This window comes from Cheilinus undulatus, linkage group 11 (assembly GCF_018320785.1).
Source record: "Cheilinus undulatus linkage group 11, ASM1832078v1, whole genome shotgun sequence".
In the NCBI taxonomy this organism is placed as follows: Eukaryota; Metazoa; Chordata; class Actinopteri; order Labriformes; family Labridae; genus Cheilinus; species Cheilinus undulatus.
Genome location: NC_054875.1, coordinates 44361499 through 44387781, shown reverse-complemented (window position 1 = coordinate 44387781; position 26283 = coordinate 44361499). Strand labels below are relative to the sequence as shown.

The window sequence follows — 26283 nt, the reverse complement described above, 5'->3', positions numbered from 1 at the left end:
ATTTTCGCAGTCCTAACAAGGCGACCAATCCACACACACACACCCTTCCAAAAATACGACCCAATCCTTACTCTGCTGCTGCTGCCTGACTGGAGGAGCCAGAGTCTGAGGGAACATGCCATTCAGGACTCTACAGGTTCAACACTAGTCATCTCTAATAGGCTATTACGCTCAGGGAAAGAAATGGCTGGCAGCAGATAAATCGGAGTAATAATTTCCCATTCATGCTGCTGTGTGCCCTCATTTAGTTAAATGGACTCAGGGTAACATTACAGCCTTTGTATCAGTGCTCCAGATTATTAAAAGCACATTCTGGCAACAAAAAGAGTAGAATATACCTACTCGATCATTTCTGATTCAAACTGCAGCCATTCAGTTAATAAACAGTGGGAGTTAATGTCTTTTATTATTATGGGAAATAGCTGAATCGTTCTGTATACTTCATTCTCATGACTCCCTCTGCTGGAGGAAGTCGGTCACTGCATCAAAGATAATTCAACCCCATTTAGAACCAGCTGAACTTTTGGCACAGCAATGCAATACGTTTTCTTGACAGTGAGGCTGATTGTGCCAATACGTACCTTTATAAATGCTATTTAAAATAACTGGGATACATTTATTTTTAAATTCTGTACTATTGTTTACATGTTGAATATTTCTTTTGCCACAATTTGCCTTTATTTCACACATTTTATCGTGTATTGCACTTTCCATTGCCGTTTGCTAGGCCCCTGCTGATTTGAGCAGGAAACCCCATATGCCTTCGCCAGACTGCATGGTGCTGATGCCATGGTTGGTAACGTAAATTGATGTGAAATAATCCGCTCAGTACTTTAGAAATAGTTATTTTTTATTAATTTTAAATGATTTACTTTTTCTTGAGTAGATTTACAGATTACTTATTTTACTTTTACTTAAGTATATTTTAAGTATTTTTACTTTTACTTCAGTACAATAATCTAGTACTCCACCTCTGTCAGAAATAAACCTATTGATGTCCTATACCACTGATCATCAACTGGTGGCCCGAGGGCCAAATCAGGTCCCCCAAAGCTTTCTGTCTGGCCCCCAGAAGATCATTAAATTCAGAAAAAGGAGGAAAGGAAGATGCTCTGGTTTTAGGAGTGTCTTTTGGCTTCAAATGTCTGCAGCTGTTAAATCCATCAAAAAAAAAAAAAAAAAAAAAAAAAGAGACTATTAAAATAGTTTTAGAATGATCTGATTTTGACCTGTTTTTGCAGACATTCACTTGTCATTCTTAATTAGTAAACTTTTTTTTAAAAAATGGGTTAAGACTGGCAGAAATGTTGCAAAAATGCCCTGAGTAAGTGATAAAAAGGGGTTAGAGAGTGGCAAAATGGGTTGTGGAGAGACACAAAGGGGCAAAAATGTGCAGGAAAAGAGGTTAAAATGTGGTTAAAAAATGGTAAAAGAGGAAAAAAGGGGCAAAAAGCCTAAAAATGAGTTATTAGTGGCAAAATGCTGCAAAAAAAGAAAAAAGGTTAAAAAGTGGCAAAAATGGATACTAGAGTGGCACAAAGGGGCAAAAATGTGCAGTAAAAGAGGTTTAAAAGGGGTTAAAGAAAAGAAAAATTGTTTTAAAGAGGCAAACAGGTATCAAAAATGAGTTAAAAGTGGCAAAAATATTGCAACAAAAGCCTGGCAAATTTGCAAACATGGGTTAAAGAGTGTCAAAATGGGCAAAAGTTGTTTTAAAAGTGGCAAAAATGATCAAAAATACGTTGAGGGGCAGAAAATGTTGCAGAAATGTCCAAATGGAGTAATGAAAGAGGTTAAAAGTGTCAAAAATGAATTAATATTAGTGCTTAATCACAATTGGGGAGGGCCCATTATTTGGGATTTTCAGGGGCCCGGACAATTCTGTGGGCTGGTCTGTCTCTTTGTGGCCTGCTGCATTATGGATAACAGGGTTAGATCTCGCTGTAATACCTAAAACATTTCTGGGTTTTAACCTCATAAACCATATTACAGTAACAGTCAGCTAGTTTTATATAATAAACATTTACTTTACAGCTCTTTAATGATTATTATTAACATAAAATCCCCTCTTATAGTCAGATATTATGACTTAGTGCAAGCTTCGTTTTCTTCATTAAACGCAATAATAACAGGCTACAGATCTATAAAGTGACGTCATTATTCTCTAAGTATATTAATCTGAAAAACGTCATTAAACCGTGTCTTACCTGTGATCGCGTTTATGTATCCCTGTGGTCTGCAGACGCTTTGTGCACGATGACGAGCCTGCTAACTTTTATCCTCTTTATGTCCTTTCTCCCAGTCCGTACGAAAACAGTTAGACTCCACACAGCTCAGCTTCCCGCTAAGAAGAGACTAAACTGTGTGTGAAGTAATTTGGTAACAGAAACTTAAGAAAACCACTACTTTAACGGGACTCTATTTCGTGGTTAGCATGCCTGTAACACTTCTCCGGTGCAGAGACGCTGTTTGACTGTTGTGTGGTGCATTCAAGAACATCAGGTAAATATTCGTTTTAATGAACAGACATAAGAAAAACAGCCTAAAAACAGCGTTGTACAATGTACAACAACATTGTTTATGCAGTTCCATTTAGCGCTCGAGCAGTTTCTCATTAAATATTGAAACTGCTCTGGGATATGTGCTGTTTTTTAGTCTGTTAGTTTTGGTTCTTATTGTCCTGAACCGTCTTCCTGAGGGTAGCAGTTGGAACAGGTGATGTGCTGGGTGGAATGAGTCCTTCAGGATGCCCAGGGCCTTCCCGTGACAGCGGGACCTGAACAGCTCCTCTAAAGAGAGGAGAGCACAGCCTGTGATTTTTCTGTGCTGTGTTGATGACCCTCTGGAGATCTGTCTTCTCCTGAGCAGTGCAGCTGGAGAACCACACTGGGATGCAGTGTGCCAGTACACTTTCAATGGAGCATCTGTAAAAAGACACCAGCAGCTCCTTGGCCTGGGCGTTGCTCCTCAGGATCCTCAGGAAGTGAGTCGCTGCTGTGCCTTTTTGATCAGCGCTGTGGTTTTCCAGGTTAGGTCGTCATTCAGGTGCAGGCCCAGGAACTTGAAGTCCGAGACCCTCTCCACACAGTCCCCGTTAATGTGTATGGGCTGAGGGTCAGATCTGTTTCTCCTGAAGTCCACTATGATTTCTTTAGTCTTTGCTGTGTTGAGGACCAGGTTGTTGATGCTGCACCATGATGAAAGTTTTTTGACCTCATCCCTGTACGCAGATTTATCTCCCCCTGAGATGAGCCTGACTCCTGTCGTGTCCTCTGCGTACTTCTCGATGGAGTTAAAGAAAGGGATGTTAAAGATAGTAAAACTTATCTGATGTAGGTAAAGATATGCTTTGTGATTGGGTACTTAAGTGGCGAATTAATGGCTGACAAGGCAAATAGCCAATCATTTTATGGATTTCAGGAAGTCCAGTCAGATTTTAGAGGGTCCTGGCTACTTCTAGCTCTGCCCCTGTAGTCCATCAGGGCATTACAAATCAAGATTTTTTTTTATCATTTTGGTTGTTGTCTAAATTCTTCAGTCTACTCAAGCTTCCTGGTCTAATGTGGGCCATATTTCATTTTAATATTTGTATAATCATATATTTATAGATTTCATTCTAATTTGGGCCCATTAAAATGGATCACAGGATGCATTTGGCCCCCGGGCCATAGCTTGCACACCTGACTTAATCACAGCAGGTTGTTACTGTCTAAAACAGCCCACTTTTGTTTTTCACATACATGTTTTCTTCTGCTTCTTTTTAAATAACAAACTGTAAAAGGACATTTGGGGATTAAAGTTGAAAATGACGGCTATTTTTATATTCATGAAACTTGAATTTTGAGGCAACATTATTTGCTTAAAGTCCCTGTAAAGTGGTAATAAATCTTTATTTTACATTTGTTGTATGACAGGCCACTATGTTATGAACCACCAGGCCAAATTTCAGTCATGAAAACATCTCTAAGTTTATAAAATTTAAGCTCCAGGATGGTGTGGGCGTGTCTGTTGAATGAGATGAAGCCACGCCCACTCAGGAGAACTTCAGCTACCACTAATCTCTCTGTTGTGATACTTTTATTGACCTGTGGGCTACTGGGGCTAATAGATTTGGAAAATTTACCTCACAGTGAACAAGGACACAGCATGTAACTAGCTGTTAACCTTAATGAAGTGAAGCCCGAAATGAAGTCAGTGGCATTGGCTGACAACAGACTATAGTGCTTGGTGATTTTATATCGTTGTAGCATTAGGGGAGCTGGGTAATTCCTCATTAAGAATTATGATGCCATGGGCTCATATATTTGCCCTGCTCAACTAATACCAAGCCAGGAAAATCAAAAATGTAGTCACACACAGATCTAACTATTCAGGTTTACAGCAACCTTAGTACAACATCTAGTGCGACGCAAAGTTTGTATTTAATTGTACAGACTTAAAGAAAATACGCTTATTTTACCTTAAATGCCTTTTTCTCGATTGTAATGTGCTTCCAAATGCTAATAGCATGTCAGCTAGCTAGTGAATGCCAACATTAACTAGCACACTAGCATGCTAACAGTGCAATAACTGCTACATCACTGATATGGTGAACATTGAGGGTGCCAAGAGTCCATAGTTCCACTCTCCATTTTTGGACGGTTTTGAGTGCACCAGAAGTTAGAATATATTTCTGAGTGTGAACACACTTTTGTGCACTGATACACTCAAACTTCATGGTATTTAGAACAGAAATATGCGATTTGGAACACATTTAGAGAGCGAGGCTATAGTTTTAGCTAGAAAGTGTATCAGTGTTGTGGGCCTAAAATACTCAATAACAAACCAGAACGGTAACATAAATGTCAGATATTCCCACAGGAGTATGGTATGCACTTCTATTAGTTTTACCAAAGAAAAACAAATGTGTTTCTAAGTATTATAAAAGCTAAAAGAGAAAATCAACTTCCCACAGGAACAACACAGTGCAAAATGACAACAGGACATTGGCTGCCCCATTCAAGTCTGCAGAGGGTACACAAAGTAACTGTTGGAAACACTGAAAAGGGACGCCAAGTACATGAAGACGTTAAAGTTAAGGCATAAACCTTCACTTTGACTGAGAGGGCAATGAGCAGACTGTACGTAAATAAAATGATGTATCTATCTGTTAACAATAGAAGCACAGTAGGCCTCCCACAACCATTCTTGTAGTAATAATCTCAAAGCACACTAAACATTGAAACCATTAATCAGAGCTAACTGTTGGTTAACAAGCCACAACACAGTATCATCATCATCAAATCAGTATCATGACAGAAATGTTCATCCATCCTTCCATTTTCTTCCACTTATCCAGGGCCAGGTTGCAGTACTGGCAGGCTGAGCGAGTCCATCCCCAGTGACATTTTCCAACTTCCAGGTAATCTTGAGGTGTTCCAAACGAGACAGGATATATAATAAATAATAATAATAATATAAATCAGTTTACCATTGGACACAGGCTGCACCACTCAAGTTTGCAGGGGCCCCCAGTAGAGGGTACTTATGTCACACCCGCACCAGTCCCAGTGGACACTCATAAAAAATTATTAGCTTATTAGCAGTATTTTCATTCAAAGTGGTAAATAAGTGCAAATCAGATCAAATGACTGCACGTGGACTCATTAACACTGCTGCAGAGGCATCACCATTCATGTTTCTGTTTCATGGCCATATTAAAACTTCTATTAGAGGCTTTGATCGACTCTTTAATAATTATTTTGATGCTAACTTAATGGTTTGTGAAAGGAGAAACTTCCTTTGACCAAAACACTGACAAGGATCATAAGCAGCACCTTAATTGCACAAGTTCACATATAAAAATGACTGGAAACAGCTAGTTTATTTCAAATTGCTTCATATTTATGATATTCAATTTAATATAAAAGCTTCCTCTAAAACACAGGTGTCAAACTCAAGGTTCGGGGGCCAAATCCGGCCGGTGGTACGGTTATACCTGGCCCACAACGTCATATCCTATTCTTATTATAACTGGCCCCAAAATATGAGGTCTGCAGATTTCCTTCAGTATGAACATGTAAACTTAGCTATGATGATGTCAAATATCTTTAAGTCATAAAAATGTGAAAAAAGAAAGAATAAAAATAATTAGAAAAAAGAAACATGGGAAAAGAAATTTATTTGTGTTTTCATATTTTCAATTTTGCATTGCACAATTCTGACTTCAGTCTATTATTTATACTTTTATTTCATATTTAAAAATTTTACATTTATTATTTTGACTTTTTTTAATCATATTTTGACCATTTTTAATTTATTATTTTGACTTTTTGTTTCATATTTTCACTTTGTCAATTTATTATTTTCACTCTTATCTCACAATTTGAGCTTTTCAATCTATAATTTTCATTTATCTAATAATTTTGGCTTCTTCAATTTAAAATTTTGACTTTACAACTAATATTTTCATTTTGTTATATCCACTTTTTAACTCATATTTTGAGCTTTTCAATTCATAATGTTAACTTTTTACCTTATCGTTTGACCTTGTCAATCCATAATTTTGTCTTTTTACCTCATACTTTGAGCTTTTCTATTCATAATTCTGACTTTTTACCTTATCGGTTGACCTTTTCAACTCATTATTTTGACTTTTTACCTCATAACTTGAGCTTTTCTATTCATAATTCTGACTTTTTACCTTATCGGTTGACCTTTTCAACTCATTATTTTGATTTTTATCTCACATTTTGACCTTTTCGGTGCACCATTTTAAATTTAAAGTCATATTTTTGCCTTAAAACATGATTGTGGCTTTCTTTTTTTATATGTTTTCCTTTTAAAAGCATTATTGTAAAAACTAATTTTGTGTATCATCATTGCCAACTTTTTCCCCATAATTTATTACTGGCGAAAAAAGAGGTTGACAGTTAAATACGGACCCAGTTAGGCCCTCAGGATTCAGAATCCGGCCCCTTCTGTGACTGAGTTTCACTCCCCTGCTTTAAAATGTAAGAAGCCTGAATGTAAGCCACGTGGATTAAAAAGTACAGTATGTCACTCTGAAATGTACTGAGGAGGAAGAAGCTGCAAAACTGCACCTTAATACTTTGCACCATGACAACACAGGCCTGCTCACAAGTTATCTGCTGACACTGAGCTTTTCTGCAGTTGTACGATTATGCTCTTATGCATATATATTTTAAAGCTCGAGCCATTTTATTTGATAGCCTCCATGTCCTTACAGAGAGCCGCTTGACCTTCCTCTGAAGCGGCTCTGCACCGCGCATGTTTGCGTGTAGCTCGTCGTGTGATGTAACACGGATACACGTTGGTTTAAATGTAACTGCATCGTGCTGGACTGAGGAGTTCCGTGCATGTTTTTAGACTCTGTGGGGTTTATTTTATCGCTATAATCGGCGTTTGTGTTTTTTATTGGACGTGGGGAGGATATCAGCACCGGGAGCTGTCCGAAACATCCGGATGTTGCTGCGCGTGAAACGACGATGCTGAGCTCGAGCTGCTAAAATCCTCTCTCTCTCTCTCTCTCTCTCTTCCTCTCTCTCTCTCTCCTCTTCTCTCCCTCCTCGCTCCTCTCCTCTCCTCCACACGCACAAAACGCTCTGTCATGGCGTCTTCCAACCATGTTACCCCCACCAACTGTAGCTGGTGGCCCATCTCAGCCATGGATGAAGACGGCAAAATCACAGACGGGGAGGAGTGCGAAGAACCGACCCCGGAGCCCACCAAGCCCTTCAACAAAGACAGGCTGGTTTTGTACCACTGGACGCAGTCTTTCACCTCCCAAAAGGTAAGGGGGGAGGAAAAACACAGAGCAGGAGGCTGAAAATGGAGGTGATGGCTCCACGTCTCTCTGCATGATGTGCTGCTGGAGCGTGGGGCTGCCCGCGTTTGTTTGTTACTAATGATGAAAGCATGTTTGTTGTTGTTGTGCATGTTTACTCGTGCACATAGCTCCGGAATATGAATCTGATCCTGCAGCTGGGCAGATCTCCATATGAGGCGTTCAGGAGCGCTGCAGCATGGGGCTCGTTTCCTCGACATATAAGCAGGATTTGTGGTCAATATTCTGCTGTGTGTCATTTCTCTCGGCATAAATCATCCCTCATAATTCTGCAGCTTCAGCCTTTTATTGACTCGGTTTGTCTCCCTGTGGCTGATGAATGTGGTTACTACCTTTGTGTGCTCTGAAACATGACATCCTAAATAATTGATTGAAATGATGAGCAAAACAAACCAAAGGCCATCTCCCCAGTTCTGCAGCTCAGTCCTGCCATATGTTGGTATTTAAACGCTCCTTGAAGTCTGGTCTTTGATTACCTTGGCAGGCATGCACCTGCGCCTCTCCTGCTCTAAACACATGTGCCATGAACATGTTCACTTTTAACTGTAAAGCTAATTAAAACAGCCAGAACAGATGTATAAGAAGGCTCTGTGGGTTAAAATGTAATCAAAATAGCTCAAATTTTCTAACAGCATGTAAATTAAAGGGAAACTGCGACAACTTAACACAGGATCTTAACTTTCACCTGTAGAAGCCAGGAGCAGCCTAACCTGCTGTAATGCATGTCATTATAAAGGAAAAAAACACTTTAATGACAGAATTTATCACAAAAATGGCCATTGGCTGATTGATATCTTACATACAAATAAGTTAATAAAACAAAGGTAGATAAATAAATGATTAAAAACACAGTAAACAATCTTAAAGTGAACCTAATCAACAAAATCAGCCAACATTCAACACAAGGAAAACTGCACATGTTTTAAAAGAAGTGGTATGCTGTTTACTCTTATATTATCCCATCCTTTATCTCCTTTTCAATGGCTGTCACACAGGTATATCTTGTGTCCAGTACTGGACTGGGAAGGAACTTTGGCCTCTGCAATTTAGGTTTGAACCCGTCACAAATGCCTGAATATGACATGACTAGTTCTGCCACATGATTCCCCCAAAACCATTACCAAGCTTAGAAGCAAATTCTATAGATGCATGTGTCACTGCTTATTCTCTGGGTTTTCCCTGACTTCCTTGTAATAGCTGTGAGTGTAGAAGACACAAAATTACAACACAAGTAAATGTACAAAAAAGCAATTTCTCACAAATTCCCAGGGCTGTCAAACTATGATTTTTTTAATCTGGAATGACCTTTTCTCAAATCCAATCAGCCATATAAACAGTTTGATTTATCTGTTGCATGGATATTTTCTGGGAAATCTCCCAAAGAAAATGTTTAGAAAGGGCAGAACTTTTCAAGAAATTCTCAAAAGGTGATTAGACAAAAGTTCTATCTGTTCAGTGTTAATTTCGTCAACTAAAACTATGTCTAAAAATGTTCGTCGACCGCCTTTTTTTCCATGACAAAAACTAGACTAAGACTAACAAAAACAGATCTGTGATGGCTAAAACTGACAAAAACTAAGTTTTGTTTTTGTCAAGATGACTCAAACTAGACTAAAATGTAATTTAGTTTTTGATTGAGATTCTAAATCTGTGATATTTCTCCACTGTGGGTAAATCTGTCAAAAATCAATGCATCTGTAGCTATTCTGCCTCTCAGCCGTAGAAAGCAGGGACCCCAGGTTTAACACTGTGAATAGAACACACTACCATGATTTGGCACCAGATTTAGGCAAGAAAATAAATGTTTGGACTAAAAGTAAAGACTAAAATGTGAGGACTTTTATGGACTAAAACTAGACTAAAATGTTCTTGAGTTTTTTGTCAACTAAAACTAGACTAAAACTAAAAAGGGTAGAAATGACTAAAATGTGACAAAAACTTAAAGACATTTCATTTAAAGACTGAGACTAAAATTTAAAATAGCTGCCAAAATTAACACTGTATCTGTCAAATTCATGATGGGCCAATCAGAACAAGAAGAGAAAATAAGGTAGCAGACGTGCAGCTCCAGTGCTAATCTCAGCTATACAGGCTAGCACTACCATAGTGTTTTTTTGCTTAGATGGTCAGTGGCAATTATTCATGCTAAGGCCTATTAAGAGATGTTCAGAAGCATCATCTTGAGTGGCTCTTTGCACTTGTTTAAATAAAGAAACGTGGTCAAGCTCTGATTAAACTGACACTTTTCTAAAACTCCGGCTTACTGTACGATTCTCAAAACTCATGCTGAAGCAGGCTGGCAGGTTCCAGCTGTTCTTTGGTGTTTATTTAATGAATTGAGCTGTTGTTCAGTTCTGATTAAAGAGTCTCTACACTGGAGGTAACCCGGCCTTTAGCTACCTCCTTGTTCTCCTCAAATGATGCCGATTGCTCTGAACTGTTTTTGGTTTGGCACAGACATGGAAGAGAGCTTAGTGAGATGGATTCACCTGATGACAGTCTGGCATCTATCTGCTTTGCAAGGTTATTCCTCACATCCTTTTTGTTGCATTTTGAAATTCTACTTTTTGCTGTCTTAGAGTTTTGTGCTGTCTTAAGCCCAGTTTAGACCAAACACTGGAAACAGAAGACTGTTATGTTGTTGGGGACAGTTGCAGTAGTGTGAACTGAGGCGTTGCACCTTGAATCAGATCATGAAATTTCCTGCAATTCAGTTTCTCAAATCTATAATAACTTGTTTTTGGATGATGCAAGCATTCTATCCATTATTCAAATTATATTCTTCAAATGAGTTTAATATACATGACGCTTAGTTCAACATCGTATGCCTTAACAATCTTCAGGGACAGCAAGGGTCCTCTGTCTCTGATGTTGTTATTTTGGGGTCACGGCCTGAAGAACACAGGGTTAGACACCAGTGTCCTGCAGAAAAAGAAGGGATGTGCATGATTTGCTGGCTAAACAAATGCCAAGTACCAAGGTTATAATACTTTTGGATTTTTCCTTAATTTTTATCTGTATTTTGTTTTCGCTTTTTCAATTTCAGTTTAGTTTTTATTAGTTTTCACTGCTGTTTTCTTAGTTTATTTTAGTTTTTCTTTTGCAAAAATGCTTTGTTTCAGTTTAGTTTTTACTAGTTTTAATGTTTTAGTTATTTATAGATAGATGTCGGGGCTGAAGGAACATCATACATTTTTAAAAACATATTCAAACTCTTCACTTTTCATTTTATGTGTTTAAAGATGTTTGAATACAACTTAAGACAGGCGTAAAACTACCACTATGTGAAGTCTTAACCAATCAGATCAGGCCATTTAACACTCCCCAGACTTGGGTGTAGGTGGCAGTCAGTATGGTTGTGTCAAAGACTAATACTAGGATATTTTGTCTCTATTTTTATTTTATCTTAGTTAGTTTTTTAAGCCCACTGTACAGTTTTAGTTAGTTTTCGTTTTTTCAGTAAAGCTTAGTTTTGATTTAGCACCGACACCCAAGCCTGGGCCGTGTAAAATGGCCTGATTTGATTGGTAAAGAATTTATACAGTGGTAGTTTTAATTCTGGAGTTGTATTCAAATGTCATCTTTAAATGAATAAAAAGATAAGTGAAGAGTACCCTGTTTGAGTATTTAAAAAAAAAAGTATAATGTTCACTCAGCCCTGACATGTATCTGAAAAAAACCCTCAAACTAACACCAAAACTAATAAAACGTAAATTAAAATCAAGCATTTTTTTAAATAAAAACTAAACTGAACTAACAAAACAGCAGTTAAAAACTAATGAAAACTAAACTGAACTAACAAAACAGCAGTTAAAAACTAATAAAAACTAAACTGACCTTGAACACAGAAAGTGAAAACGACATAAAAATAAAAACGAATGAAAAATCCAAAACTATTATAAGCTTGGTAGGTACAGCTCTAATTTATTGTTTGGCTCTAATTTGATTAAGAAAATGGGGATGAAGTTTGACACGGGCTGTCCAAACAGTGGGTGACAAACATTGAGCACAGGGATGTAAATGTTTACTGCAAAGAGGACTGAAGGCTGCTGGTGCTAACAGTGTGAACGTTGGCCACATGTAAACCTACTCCACATTTTTTACTGCAGCTTTGATCTTGTCTGATATACACAGGACTCAATTTTAACTGTTTCCTGAGTGTTCCCTCAACTTTAGACTAGCCGACTAAAAGCCGTTGTAATTTTCATGAAACTGAAGGGAAAATTATGCATCAGGAACATTGCAACTAAAAGGGACAAAAAGTCATTTCATAAGTAGTCTTACTTATATTTCAGAGTGTTTCATTGCCCGGAAAACACAAAAGAAAAAATACAGATGACTCATCCTGCTCTTAGGGTTGTAAACTTATTTTCCTCTGATGAAATGACTTTACAGTTTCAGTATCTCTCACCCAAAACCCCCTCAGGATCAGTGAGCTAGCTGCAGTAATGAGCCATCACTGTTTGTGTCTGACTGATCTCACAGGCTACTAACTAAAAGCTTCTGACTAAAAGCTCAAATTTGAATGAAAAAGAGACAGATTTCTATCACTTTTAAATCAGTGTTGATCAAAAATGGTCATTTCTAAAACGTTATTTAAAAGGGAATTGTGCATGCTATCATGGCCCTCCTGATCTCTGATAAACAGGACTAGTAAGAGAGTTGTTTTCATGTTTCTGCTTGGTTATTTAGAGGTACCAGAGGCTGATGTCTCAAGTTACTAAATAATTACCTAGTGATCCCAACACAACATCTTTATTGAAAGATTTTTAGGCTTTGGCACGATTCTGCCTGTGGGGACAGAAACTACATGGCGTCTTTTTTGGCTCATGAGGCAGTAGGGGAGAAATAATGCCTGTTAAATCAGAAGGAAGGGATTAGGGTAAACATAAACAGCTTTATTTCCAGAAATTCTTTCCCTTTCTAAACTCCATGTCCGTATCATCATGTGTTCTGCAGAAACTTAAGTTTACATGGCTATTTATCTCAATCCACCATCCGTTTATAAGATTTCAGTTCAACATTATACAGGGATGTTGGGCATGACATGATCCAGTTATGGATTTGTTTGTAACACAAAGTTCAGTTCAGTTTGTCTATAAGCAGATTAAAGAAGATCCACATGAGCAGCAGCCATCTTGGTTTACCAAAGAACTTCAGCCTTTTGATGCTGTAAAGCCGTGATATTTCACATACCATAATCTCATTTTATCAGTGGTTGGGATTGTCCTGATTGGGCGTCACTTAGCTGGAAATCTCTGAATTTACAGGAGAGAAAAAAAAACAAGAATGTACTTTATGGTCTATAGCAGGGGTCATCAAGTACGTCTGCACAAGGGCCAGATTTAGTCTTGAAAGAAACTCTGGGGGCCGGACTTTCACACAAACAAAAGTTAAATAAATATTTTGGTCTTGCAGAAATATTATTGCAGTAGTATTTAGATCAGGACATTTTAGTCATTACCAGTCAGATCTGTCCCTATTATCTATAACGCAGCAGGACACAAGGAGAGAGGCCTGACAACAGAACTGGCTGGGCCCTCCCCAATTCTGATTTAGCACCAATATTAACTCATTTTTTACACTTTTAACCCCTTTTTGATACTTTTTGCCCCTTCAACCAATTTATTGCCATTTCAACCCCCTTTTAACCACTTTTCCTGCATGTTTAACCCCTTTGCCTCATTTATTTTTCAATTTTGCCACTTTTCTTCTATTTTTGCCACTTTTTAACCCCTCTATTACTTTATTCTGCAACACTTTTGCCACTTTTCACCCATTTTGCCACTCTTCTACCCCTTTTTGCATCATTCCTGCCAATTATTGCCCCTTTGTGCCACTCTTTAACACCTTTTCTCTACTTATGTTAGCTATATTTTTTGCCACTTTTAACCAATTTTTGATACCCTTTCCTATTTTTGCCCTTTTAACCTAATTTTTGCTATTCATTAACCCCTTTTTAACCACTTTTCCTGTTTTATCCCTTTTGTGGCATGCTTTCATCAAGTTTTGCAACATTTTGACCACTTTTTATTACTTTTTGCACCATTTTTAACACTTTTTACCCATTTTGTTACTCTTTGCCCTTTTTTACCATGTTGGCACATTCCTGCACATTTTCCTGTAATCTTAGTCTATGTCACTCCACAATCAATCTTGCCACATAGCACCCATTTTTGATACGCTCTAACCCCTTTTCATCACTTAATCCGGCCATTTCAGCAACATTTCTGCAAACCTTAACCTCCTTTTTTAATATTTACTGAAAATGGCTTTTATATGTACCATAAAAACAAATCAAATGTTAAGTCAGTCCAAAACTGTTTCAATATTAGTCACTTTTGTAATGGATTTAACAGCTGCAGACATTTAAAGACAAAGGATACTCTTAAAACCACAACATCTTCTTTTCCTCCTTTTCTGAATTTATTGATCTTTTGGGGGCCGGACAGGAAGCTTTGTGGGCCTGATATGGCCCCCGCGCCGCCAGTTGATGATCAGTGGTCTATAGGCTAAGTCTACAACATTGTATAATCTCTTGTTCTTCTTTCTCTTGACTTTATGGAGTAAACGTACCATTTAAATTATCTTTTCAGCTTTTATGTCTTTATTAAAGAGATAGGACAGTGGATAGTCTCAGAAACCAGGAGAGAGAGAGAGAATGGGTTATGCCATTCAGTAAAGTAGACACAGGCTGCTCACTTTGAGGACAACAGCGTCTGGACATGGGGCATGCGGACATCACCACTAGGCCACCAGCAGCCCTAACTTAACAAATTTTAACTATTAATTTAAATACAAAACTGTGACACTTAAACAGAACCTTTCATTATCTAACAGAGCAAAAAAAATTAACTATGTGAAAGGCAGAAGAACAGAGAGGGGTCTGGCTGCAGCCCGTTCATTTCTAACAGCCACTCTCACAGATGTTCATCTGAGACAGCGCATATCTCAGAAAGGAAATGCCGTAATTTAGCGGTGCAACATATTTCCAGTTTTAGATTTTTTTAAAATTCAACTTTATTCAAAACAAAGTCTGGCAGTTACATTCATGAAATAAACACGCTAAGAAACATTTCATAAATGAAAAAAGGGAAAAAGATTAAAGCACTAATTTGGGAGTGAATTATGTATAGACCTATTTTAGACGTAGTTACACAAACGGTGGCTCGCTTAAGCCTTGTGATTGTAGCTACGCATAGCCACGCTAGCTATGTAATTAAGGTTACTACATATGTCAATGTAGCAAAGTTAGCTTTAGCAATGGGCTTCACAAACATAGCTAAAGCTAATGTAGCTATGTAAATAACATACCTACAGAGCTTACGTAACTGCTTTGTTATCTTAGCTTTAGTTACATTTGCTACGTAGCGCCATTATCTATAGCCAAGTTAGCTTTAGCAACATGAACTTAAGCAAACATGGCAAATGCTAACTTAGCTATGCAGATAATGTAACTATGCATCTTACATTACTGCTTTGTGAACTTAGTTTAACTCTGTTAGCTATGTAGCTTTGTTGTCGACGTAGCTTATGCAGCCAACTGAGCTATGTAAGCTACACTGGCTGCGTTAGAATGTTTTCATAAAGGAAGGCTTTTTTACTGAAAGCTGACTGTTTAATCAGCTTTATTAAATGTTTTGTAATCAGGTTTTTAACTTTTGTTATCCTTCTTTAACCTTTACCCAAACCCTAAACGGAAGTTTATTCTGATTTATTTAGAAGTTTTAGCATGGATTTCAATTCTGAGCCACATGGTGTCTCAGATGAACGGTCGTGAGGGTAGCCGTCAGTAGTTTTCTGTCTTTGTGCCAAAATGAGCAAACATCATTGACATGTTTGTATTTCCTAACGACTCACGCAATATTTGACTGAATCTCCAAAGAACGCTTAAGTTTTTAAAGGATTGTTTATCGTTGTGTTTTGCTACTCTGGGTTGATCTGTTGGCTATATTGCTCAACACCGCCCCCCATAATTGGCGGTGGTATTGCAATGTTCGCTCTGTATCCATAAGCTTCAAGAGAACAGACGATAAACTGACAAAATGAACCCAGAGTACAGACAGAAAAGTCCGTCTGTATCAGCATGTGCCTTCCAAACATAGGGCATGAATGAGCCTTTAGACCTGCAAGAATTAGGTACATAATCTGTCCTCCATCCATCCAACCCAAATATTCCTCTCCCCTGTGATGTTTTCCACCTCCTCCTAGGGGATTCCTTGGTCCCCATCTTCACTTGCCCCTCAGCTTGCATCGCACCCGACGCCAATGCCCACCTCTGCAGATGGTTGGCCCACAGGGTGGCAGCTCATGTTGTTTACTTAACCTGAGCCTGACCGAGTCCCACGGACAGATGCCCAGCCACCAGATGTTTGCCATCTAGTTTCCACCAGGTCTGGCTCCAGGGGGGTGACCCTGGTTTTAGCATATCTGGACATGGTGACGACTTGAACTGTAAGACTGAACAGTAAAAGGTTGTTAAAAAAAAGTGTTAACTTAAAAATCCCAAATAGTTATTTCAGCTCTGTTCCTCTGACTGGATAGAACACATTCACAGTTTTAAATAACCCATACTCAATCACCTTAGGTATTTTTTGTTATTGTACTCAAATTATTTGACAATCATCTCTTAATCTGCATAGTTTTCCCAGAATGCCTTGGGGAATTAAGACACTTTTACACCATGAGTGAAGGTACCCTCTCAGTTAGAAAAGTCCCACCTGTGGGGACCTACTTAAACATGGCAGGGATGATATACTGAACTTTGTGGAAGAGCACTGCCTGGGTCAAAGGTCACCTTCTAGTCTTTGTTACTCGGAGAGTCAATAAAATAAGCGCTCTGTGGGTTGCATGATTATTCAAATCAAAACAAGTGAAAGACACAGTGGAAAATAGCAGTGTATGAGAAACATAGGAATTATATGATTTGATTTTAACTCAAAAATTAGATTGCTTTTATCAGTTACAACAAATATTTAACCTTGTTCAGTTTTTTTAAACCACTTTTAGTCTGGACCCTATCCGGGACCAATTTATCTTGGGAGACCCTACCAGGGTCCAGAGGTCCCAACAGCACAGCTCCAGGATTCACAGAGACTCTCATAACCAACATGACATATGGTCTGGATTCTTGGATCTTTTACTTCAGAATTCACTGACTCTCACGCCTCCTTTCGTCTTTGCATTATTTATGACAGTAAGAGATTTTTATTCAAGCTTTGAACTGAAGTCAAACACAACACTCAGTTTAAAGACGCCACTTTGGCTCTCGGGGTGTTTTTGATTGACAAGTTTTAGTGCCTGTCATTCTCTGACTAATTAATCGAGTCCCTCGACTCGTCTGAGGATTCGCCTCTTTTGACAGGAGCTTATGATTAATGGTGCTCATTAATAGTCACTGGGAAGGATGAAGAAGTTATATTAAAAAATAAATGACCTGCCTGAGCAAACACAAGATAAACAATGGGGACGTGCTGTTAAGAAGCGTTATCTTCAGGCTGGGTATGTTTTGGTACTGTCATTGTTAAAAATGTGAATGACGCTTTTATTGAATGACTATTTCAGACATCTGAAACAGAGTCAAAGTCTAAAGTATACTGACTACATGAAGTTATATAATAAATAACTTAAAGTTACATAAAGTTAATATGTGTCTGTTTACAAAATGTATGAAGCATACACAAACTTTATGTGACTGATTTATCCAAGTGCTTAAAATTTAGAGTTTAAAAAGAGTTACTTAGCTCCCTAGTCAATCGATGAATGAAAAAACTATTAACAACTGTTTGAATAATTGGTAAATTTTCACAGAAAGTTCCTTAATTCCAGATTTCAATAGCCCCTTAAATCTACTCAGCGGTCGAGGCAACATCTCTGATTTGTCAAAGCCTGAGTGATGCACTAGAATTTTATTTTTTTAGATTTTCAACAGAATCAGTTTATCAGAAAACACTTTATCTGGGTAAAGATGGCCTAGTGTGATTAGGTGGCACCCAATGTACTCAGGTGGCTTGCGTTGGTTCTTTTTCCTGGTAGAAACTGGTGGAAAGTAACTAATTACATTCACTCAATTACTGTAATTAGCCAGTTTTTTTGAGAGCATTTTTGAGTCAGTACTTTTACTTCAACTTCAGCAAGTTTCAACCAGAGTGACTTTACTTTTACTTGAGTACAATACTCTTGTACTTTTCCACCTGTGACTATAAAGTAGCCCACAGAGAAAGATTCCACATCACATCCCAAAACAACAAAAAGTGAGTGTTGAACATTTCAGAGTTGATTTTATCTCTCGAAGTGTAATTTTTGACTCCGTTCTGAGTAAAATGGTCGGTGTTAAGGTTATTTGAGTGTTACTCCAACTCTGCAGAGTCAATTGGTCTAAGGCTATGTTCACACTGCAGGCCGTAATGCTCAATTCTGATCTTTTCTCAGATCTGATTTTTTTGTTGTCCTGTTCACACTGTAGTCAACTTCCAAAAGATCAGATACGTATCTGATTTAGAACCACATAGGGAGCTTCCCATCATGCTCTTGGGCATGAGTTCTTGCATGTATTTGGATATTGCCCGTTGTGCAGTGATCCTTGCTGGGGCTCTTTTGTCCATGTTTCTGTCAGATTGTTGTTTTTGACGTGAGACACAGTTGCACCCTGAGTGAAGTCATCCACTGAGTCAGAGTTCCCACCTGTGACTTTAGCTGTTCCTAAAGGATGCATGGTGAATATTCTTCTTCAGTATGAGGTTGACTTTCTGCTTCGTTCTTGACAAGAGGAGACCCAGCTTACCAAGAGTTTCTGCAGCTCTGTCATACTGCAAAATATTAGAATTATAGTTTAACTATATGAAGAGTGGACCAGTAAAGACACATTTTAAGTGTTAAATTTTATTCTAACACCGTCAATATTGCTGTCTGTTTTACTTTGATATAGAGATGTGACTTTACCTGAATAACCTGGTTGGAGATCTTTTCTCTTGTTCTTGCCAATACAGACAGATCATAATTTACTGTACAACTTCTCAGTAGCTACTTGGTATTTAAAGTAAATTTAATACTTTAACTTTAACTCAGTAGATTTATAGTAGAGGTGGGAGAAAAATATATACAGCTTAGTATCACAATATTTTGTATGGTGATGTATCGTCTCGTCCACCAAGTATTGATTTTTTCAAATTAATTGCTAATGAAAAAATAAAATCAATTGTTTGGTAAAATTGTTTGTCCAGTGAGGTCAGCAGAGGTGACGGAAATAGAGCAGGAGAAAGTACACAACAAACATGGCGGCACCAGGGAAAGGACATTAGGAATGCAAGCAGGGCAGGAATGAGTTAGAAATGACACATGAGGTTTGCAAGAAGTGCAACATGAAAATAAAATACTGCAGAAATACAACAAACATGAGGGCAAGACTAATGCTGAATCAGCTAAACAGTTAAAATGGTATAGATTGCAATGGAGCTGAGATGATTTCGAATTATCCAATGTTTTAGTCAACTTTAGCATGAGGCAAACAAAGTCTCACATAAAAACAAAAGAGTCTAGACTATGATTGGAGCACAGAGCAGAAAGGGGCGGGACTTATGAAGGGCTGATTTGCAGATGAATCAATTATAAGAATAACCGTTATTATCCTGTGTGAGAGTGAATCTGCCTGTTCTTTGATATTACGCTCCACATTATAGGATTAGTCAACTATTCCTCTCATGAGAAGTGGCTAAATGCATCCTCCGTCCCTGCGTATATATCCCATCATGCACTCAGAGCAGCTTTAGCTCTGCCTCTATGAACTCAAGGCTGGTGTTTCAGTATCTCTCTCTCCACTCGAGTTTGACAACCTTCAGTCGATGCTCAGCTTGAGGTTGGTGTGTCACTTAGAAAACGCTCCATTGTTGTCTCACAGCCACTTGAGTCTGAGCTGCTGATTGTACTGGTTGTCAGTCAGCAGAGGGTAAACACCAGGCTCACTGTCACGAATATCACCTTCATGCTGGAGCATCTGAAGTGACTCCACCACCATGTTTCTCTGCTGTCTATAAACAGACTATACTGAGATGCATATGTGGAACAATGCAGATATTCTAGCAAAGTTGCAGTGCTAAAATGCACAGCAATCCTGTTAAACTTATTTCGTAACAGGGGTGTATGACGGTTATTGTTATGCAAGATGATGCGTGCTTTAAATGGCATGCTGGGATTGCTTTTATGAGATTAAGAGGCCTAGCACCAGGTTGTCCACTCTGACAGAATTGCACTGGATGTTTTTGTGACTTGACAGAAAACAAATGAAACTCAGCTGGTCACGATGAAGCGTCTCTGCAGCACTTTGACAGACAGCGTTATATTTAGTGGATTTTGTGAAAACTTGTAAGACCAAAAATGAATCCTAATGTAAACAAGACGAGACACTGAGGAAGCATAATGACAGAGGAATAACTCCTCTCTCTGTCGACAGTATCATCAGTGGGATTATTTACACGGCTGTGTATGCCTCAGCACGTTCGTGAGGGAAGAGAGAGCTAAGCCATTCAATTCCTCCTGCTCTGCATTTCCCCATCTGTGTTGATAATACCTCACAACTAACTGCCAGTGTAGCCATCACCTGAAGTAGGTCATACAGAAAATTCATATAACTCAAAAGAGTGATGCATCGTGAACATAGGAGATAAGGAAAGATAGAGACATATGGAGCTCGATACCTTGGAGCAGCAGCAGGTTTAGAGCCTGGGTTTGCAGATCAATACAGAACTGGCAACTTGAAGGGCTGCAGGTTGGAGATTTACACCTTCAATACACACACAGTGACAGTGTAACACTGCTGTTTTCTGGCTCTGCAGAGGGCACTGTGTCTTGATGCTAAAAAGTCTCCAGTTAGTCATTTAAGAATAAGGTAAATTGTGATTTTTTAGGATTTTTATGGAGCTTTGTTGCCTTTATTTTCCCAGATAGAAATGGAAGGATATAGGAGACGGGGACATGTGCAACAAAAGTAAGGGTGTTCTCTAGGCCTGTAGTCAACCAAAGACAAACTTGGTTGACCAAAATCGCACCCAGGCACCAAGCTATCGATTGGTCATTCAGGTAAAGAAATAAAAATAAATTCTCACTGGGGACCAGTTTAATCCATACAGGTTGCTTACTGCATCTGTTTGGGAGTCTAAATCAGAGTTTCCCAACCATTTTTCCTCGGAGCCCCCCCCCCTGCATGTACCATAGAAAAGAGGAGACCCCTCTAGGACCCAAGAGTGAAGAAAAAGTGACACATCGCCGCCAAAATCAACATAGATTTCAATTGTTTTATGATAAACCCTCCAGAAAAGGCCTGTGCATGCTTTGCTTCTCAAAAGACCTTTGCATGGTCTAATATTAACTGCTTTATCATGGTTTTAGGCAATACTTGCAAATCAAATTTTGGCAGCCTCAAAGCGGACAAAGCGTTGCGCCCCCCCCTAAGATCTTTGGCACCCCCCTGGAGGGTCCCGGACCCAAGGTTGGGAACCAATGGTCTAAATGATCCTAAAATGAACATAACAAGCCTTTTGAAGCATTTATACATCTTTTAGGCTCATCACGTCGTACTAAAAAAATAATTAATTGAGAGACGATCAGCGTGCGCCTGCCTTTGTTCACAAGATCTCCGTGATCCCAGCGCGGTAACTCTTCAAACTCATACAGCCTACAAAATAACCTCAGATCATTGTTTTAATTCATTTATAATGGTAACTATTACAGTGTTCATTTTGTTGACTAATTATTTTCGTTATAGTTATTGTTAATAGCCTTTTTTCCCCTGACGAAAACGAGACAGTAACTAATAAAAACAAGTGCACATGGACAAAAACTAGAAATTAACTGACACTTTATTCAACAAATTAAAACGAGACAAAAATGTTTGACAGAGACTTTATTCAATCAGACTTAATTTTGTCATGTAGAAAGTAGGGGCAAGTTAGGCATATATCCAATCACAGCTACTTTGGCTGTGTGGAAAGGTGGGATGAGATACGGGGGGATCCAATCACAACTGCTTTTGCTGCGTGATGGCGGGGTAAGTTGGGGAGAGATCCAATCAGTCGACTAAATTTACTGTAGATTTCATCGACTAAAATGTTGGGAAGTTTTGTCAACTAAAACAAGACTAAAACTAAAACAATTTAGAAGACTAAATTATGACTAAAGCTAAAAGATATTTTTGGCAAAAGACTATAACATTTACGAGCATAAAGCGGACAACATGCAGCATTTATTTACAGAGGTGAGAGTGAAAAAGTTTGCCAGTTGGGACTTAATGACCAGCAGACATCGTCTTTTATCTCCTCTGCTTTCTGTCTTTCTGTAAGAGAAGCAAACGCTAACGTGAACACCTTCAGGAGATTACAAAAGGAGATGATACCACGCAGCCAATTTACCGACAGGTGAAAAAACTGACCGAGGGAGTTGATGCTGTGAGGGAGAGCAGAGCAGAGAGATTCAGCAACGCCACTTCAATACAAACAGCCTGTAACTTTGTGACGAGTTGAAGATGCGTTGTTTCTGAGCATCACTGCCAGACAATTTTCCACTCTCCAGCGCTTTGTGTGCTTCTCTACCTGTATTTGCCTCTCTGTCCCCAGGAGCTCATCTTTCTATATCAGTTGGGGGTGGCACGCCGACCAGGGTGATCTTGGTCAGACAAAAGCTTTTTGACCAAACACTCGACCAATCGAATGGAAGCTGTCAGCCCTAGTGTTCTCACATTAGGCATGGTTTCTCCCTCTCCTCTGCTGGTTTGCTTTCACATTAGTAGCATCAGTCCATGCCCGAGCACACTTGCCTATATGGACACAGTCCGGTTGGAGGTATGCATGTACTACCAAGATAAAGAAAGAGGATGGGGCAACCATGACCACCACTTGGGTTCACATTTGTTTGTTCTCCATGTGAATTATGGAGTCCATCCTGCAGGCTAGTTTAAATTTTTTTATAATTTTTAAGAGGCCAACGATGGCCCTGTTTCTACTTCCACTTCTACCATGCTGCTTGAAGGATGAGATGGGCTTGTGCTGTGCAGATCTGACTGTTTCTGAAGAGATGTTCTGTGTGCTGATGAACACCCAGTACTCAAGCCTTTTTGCATTCACACCTCCTGCTTGCCCACCTGATTCTAGATGAATAGTGCCTGAGACCACCTATTAAAGTGGACTCTGGAACAATGCTCAAGTATGGTAGACTTGCAAAACAAAAACTAAGAGCTAAACACAGAATCACAAAAATGATAACAAGTTGTCTTAGGATCTACAGAGACAACAAACAACTACAAAGGGATACAAAAGCCATAAAAAGGTGCAAAATTACCACAAAGATTCAAAACAAAGAGATACTTTGCTATGCTAGAGTGTTTGTATCTGCTGCTAGTTAGGAAGAAGTTTGGGGCCTTTTCATGTCTTTGCAGAGTTAACTGTCATTGTCTGTACGTAATAGGAGGTGTTTTGGAGACATAGTAGCTTTCTGATGATATTTCGTATTAAGGTGCTTTGCTTTCATTCTCTTATGAATTATTGACAACACAAGTGGTCAACAAATATTTGTTTTCCTGGGCCAAGAATGCTTACTATGACTTTATGAGAGCAATAACTGATTTTTTGGACCTTATATGCATTTATTATGGCAAACAAAAGACTAATGTGGAAAAAAATAACACTGAATGTTACCAAGATAAAGTTAGTCTAGTGCTAGCTCTGCAAAGGGAGCTGCTTCTGTAAATACAAGCAGGGGATTTTTTTTTCTAAATTCAGACTTTACTCTGAAGTTTTCCTCCCAGCCCACTAGAGTGTTTTCTGTGTGTGTTAGGGTGAGCTGAAGTGTGAATACAACAGGAAGTGTTCAGGGAAAAATTCACTGTCAGCAAGCTGGCAGGTTGTTGATGTTTATTTCATGTGCCCTGCATAAGACATGTAAGGGGCCCAGCTTCTTATCTCATTTGACTAGTATTATTACTCTTGAAAAAAAAAAAAGCAAAAGTGACTGATAAAAAAAAGCAATATTTCTTATTAGAGTACTTGATTAATCGTCAGAAGAATCGATAGAGTGCTCGACTACAAAAGGAATCGATTACTGCAGCCCTAGGTCTGTCTCTCTGGATAGTCTGGTTCATTTGGAGTGTGGAAGCTCATACAAACTCTCGTGTGGAACAAAGAAGTGAACTCTGGTTTGCATAAACTTGGGGTCTCAGTTTGTTTCCAAACGAACCCTGGCTCATTTGAGGTATGAAAGCAAACCAGCTGTGAACCAAAGGCCTGAAAGCGTAATGATTTACAGATGTATCTATGTGATTTAATACATGTTGGTACCTCGCTCTGCGTCTGTGTAACCATGGCAACATGTCATAGTCTCTCGCTCTCATTTTTGCTCGCCTTCAGTACTGATTCATTAGTCTCATGTAGAGAATGACATACTGGACAACTTGCTGCCTTGCTGGCTGCTCATGATGCCCCAAAGTTAAAGCAAAAATCCCAAGACAGCATAAATTTGGCGTTGTTTCATTATTTCTGTGGTAAAAAACAAGCAAAAAATTAATTTAAAAAAAGGAGAGGGATTTCCAGTTTGTACGTCTTCTTTTCTTCTTTGCAATGCAATGTGAAAGCGAAGCAACCCACGGAAAAATGCAACAATTTTGCAATTCGAGGCACAAATCAAGACTATCAGGTGTGAAATCGACCTCAGTTTACCGTTGAAGCAAGTGCAGTGCAGTGCAGACTGATGCTCTAGAAAAAGCTCAGTGCTCAGTGATGTCTGTGCATCTGCTCCTCATCCTCACTGTATCATAAACTATGAATAGGCCACGTCTATAACATGCATCTATGTTGCGCTCATTTTATCTAATTTTGACAGACTTCTGTCATTAGAAAAAGGTTAAAATTGTAGTTTAAAACTTTAATTATACAAGCAAACCTATCATAAAAAATTGGGTTTATATTGTGGGCTAGGAGAGATCATTCACAGGGTTGGGTAGAGCTAGGTGGGAAGTTTAGGGCCTGATCTAAACTCTTATCTTAGGTGTGCCTTACACCAAAAAAGGGAAAACCACAGGCCTAGACAGTGAAGTCCCAGACCAGAGTGATCTGTGTGGTGTGTTCTGTGTTTGCAGTTGCAGTAGGTTCTTCTTGTCTCTTTTGTTGACATTGTGACTGTATCAGACTACATGTTGTATTGTTGAAGAAAAAACACCTCACTATATCATAGCACAGCAGACTGTTGCTTCATTTGCCACTTCCAGTGATCTTTTACATCATGCCCTACCACCTCAGGCCGCCTGTCTGATAGGGATAGTCTCCTGCTGTGAGAAGAATATTAGAGGAACATCAGGAGGATTTCAGACACAGTCCATAAGAAATTTCAGGAGTGACGTGAACACAGCTTAAGATAATCATGCATTTCCTTCCCTCTATTCTAGCATTATAAAGCATAAGCATTATAAATGATATGTTTTGACAAATATGGAAATCACTTATTGTTATTAAAACACTATGTTTTGGCATTTTATATTTTAAAATAATTAAGAGATATGAAATGTGATGGCAGAGAGTATGGGAATAAAATGCAGCTGGCGTCTGGTCAGCTTGGACTGAGAACTGATTGCTAAGGGCATAGACCGCCATCTGGTCTGTTCTTAACCACTTGGCTATTATGTCTCCTCATTAGAAATTCTTTATAATGTAAAATCTGCATCTGAAAACCGTTACCTATTAAATCAAGACTACACCGAGCAAATGCACAAAATGAAATTTTCCCTCTAAAATGCAGAGTAGTAGCAGTAGCACCATGCAGTTTATTGTTAATAAATCTTGTATATTTGGTTCTGCACAAGCAGCTGAACTACTTGGCATCATTACTGAGGAGTGACTAATATCATTATATAACATAGAGCACTGTGTGTGTGATTGTGGGCACCACAGAGGGAGACCTCAGCTGTGTCAGACTCCGACTGAAACATTTCAGTTTTATATAAGAATACATGATTTACAGAGCCACACTGATGGAGGTGTAAAGTCTATATCACGTCTTTGACTCCTCAGCAGCATTCACACGTTTCTCCTTGTTGTCCTCAGCAGTGGACATTGCTTGTGTTACTAAATCATTCAGTTGTATTTCATAACGCTGCCGGGCCCGCTCATGTTCAGCAAAACTCCCATTCTGCTGCTCCTGCTAAGCAGCCAAATGTAGCACTTTATAGCCCAGGTGTCATCTCCTTTCATTAATCTTGTCCCGCTAATAGCTCTCTGTGGACCTTGGCTTATCCTTCGTCCTGCTAGCAATGCATCCTGGCTGTCATGGAGGGTTTTCTGTCGAACTTAGCCCGCTGTAAAGATTCTCATTATCTCACAAGAACACCCAAACATATTAGCTAAGCATATTTATTCAGTGCGGCACTGATGCTATCACTCATTTGTTTATAAATGTTGTTT

The 26283-nt window shown here is 38.8% G+C and overlaps 1 protein-coding gene across 1 annotated transcript in view; it reads left to right on the top strand.

Annotated features, from left to right (window-relative positions):
- The first annotated feature begins 7489 nt into the window (after positions 1-7489).
- gdap1l1 (ganglioside induced differentiation associated protein 1-like 1) overlaps positions 7490-26283 on the top strand; it is a 38331-nt gene continuing 19537 nt past the window's right edge. Inside the window, exon 1 of the mRNA XM_041799892.1 lies at positions 7490-7792. Within this exon, the coding sequence (XP_041655826.1) occupies positions 7610-7792 (183 nt within the window). The 5' untranslated portion in view covers positions 7490-7609. The remainder of the gene's footprint in view (positions 7793-26283) is intronic.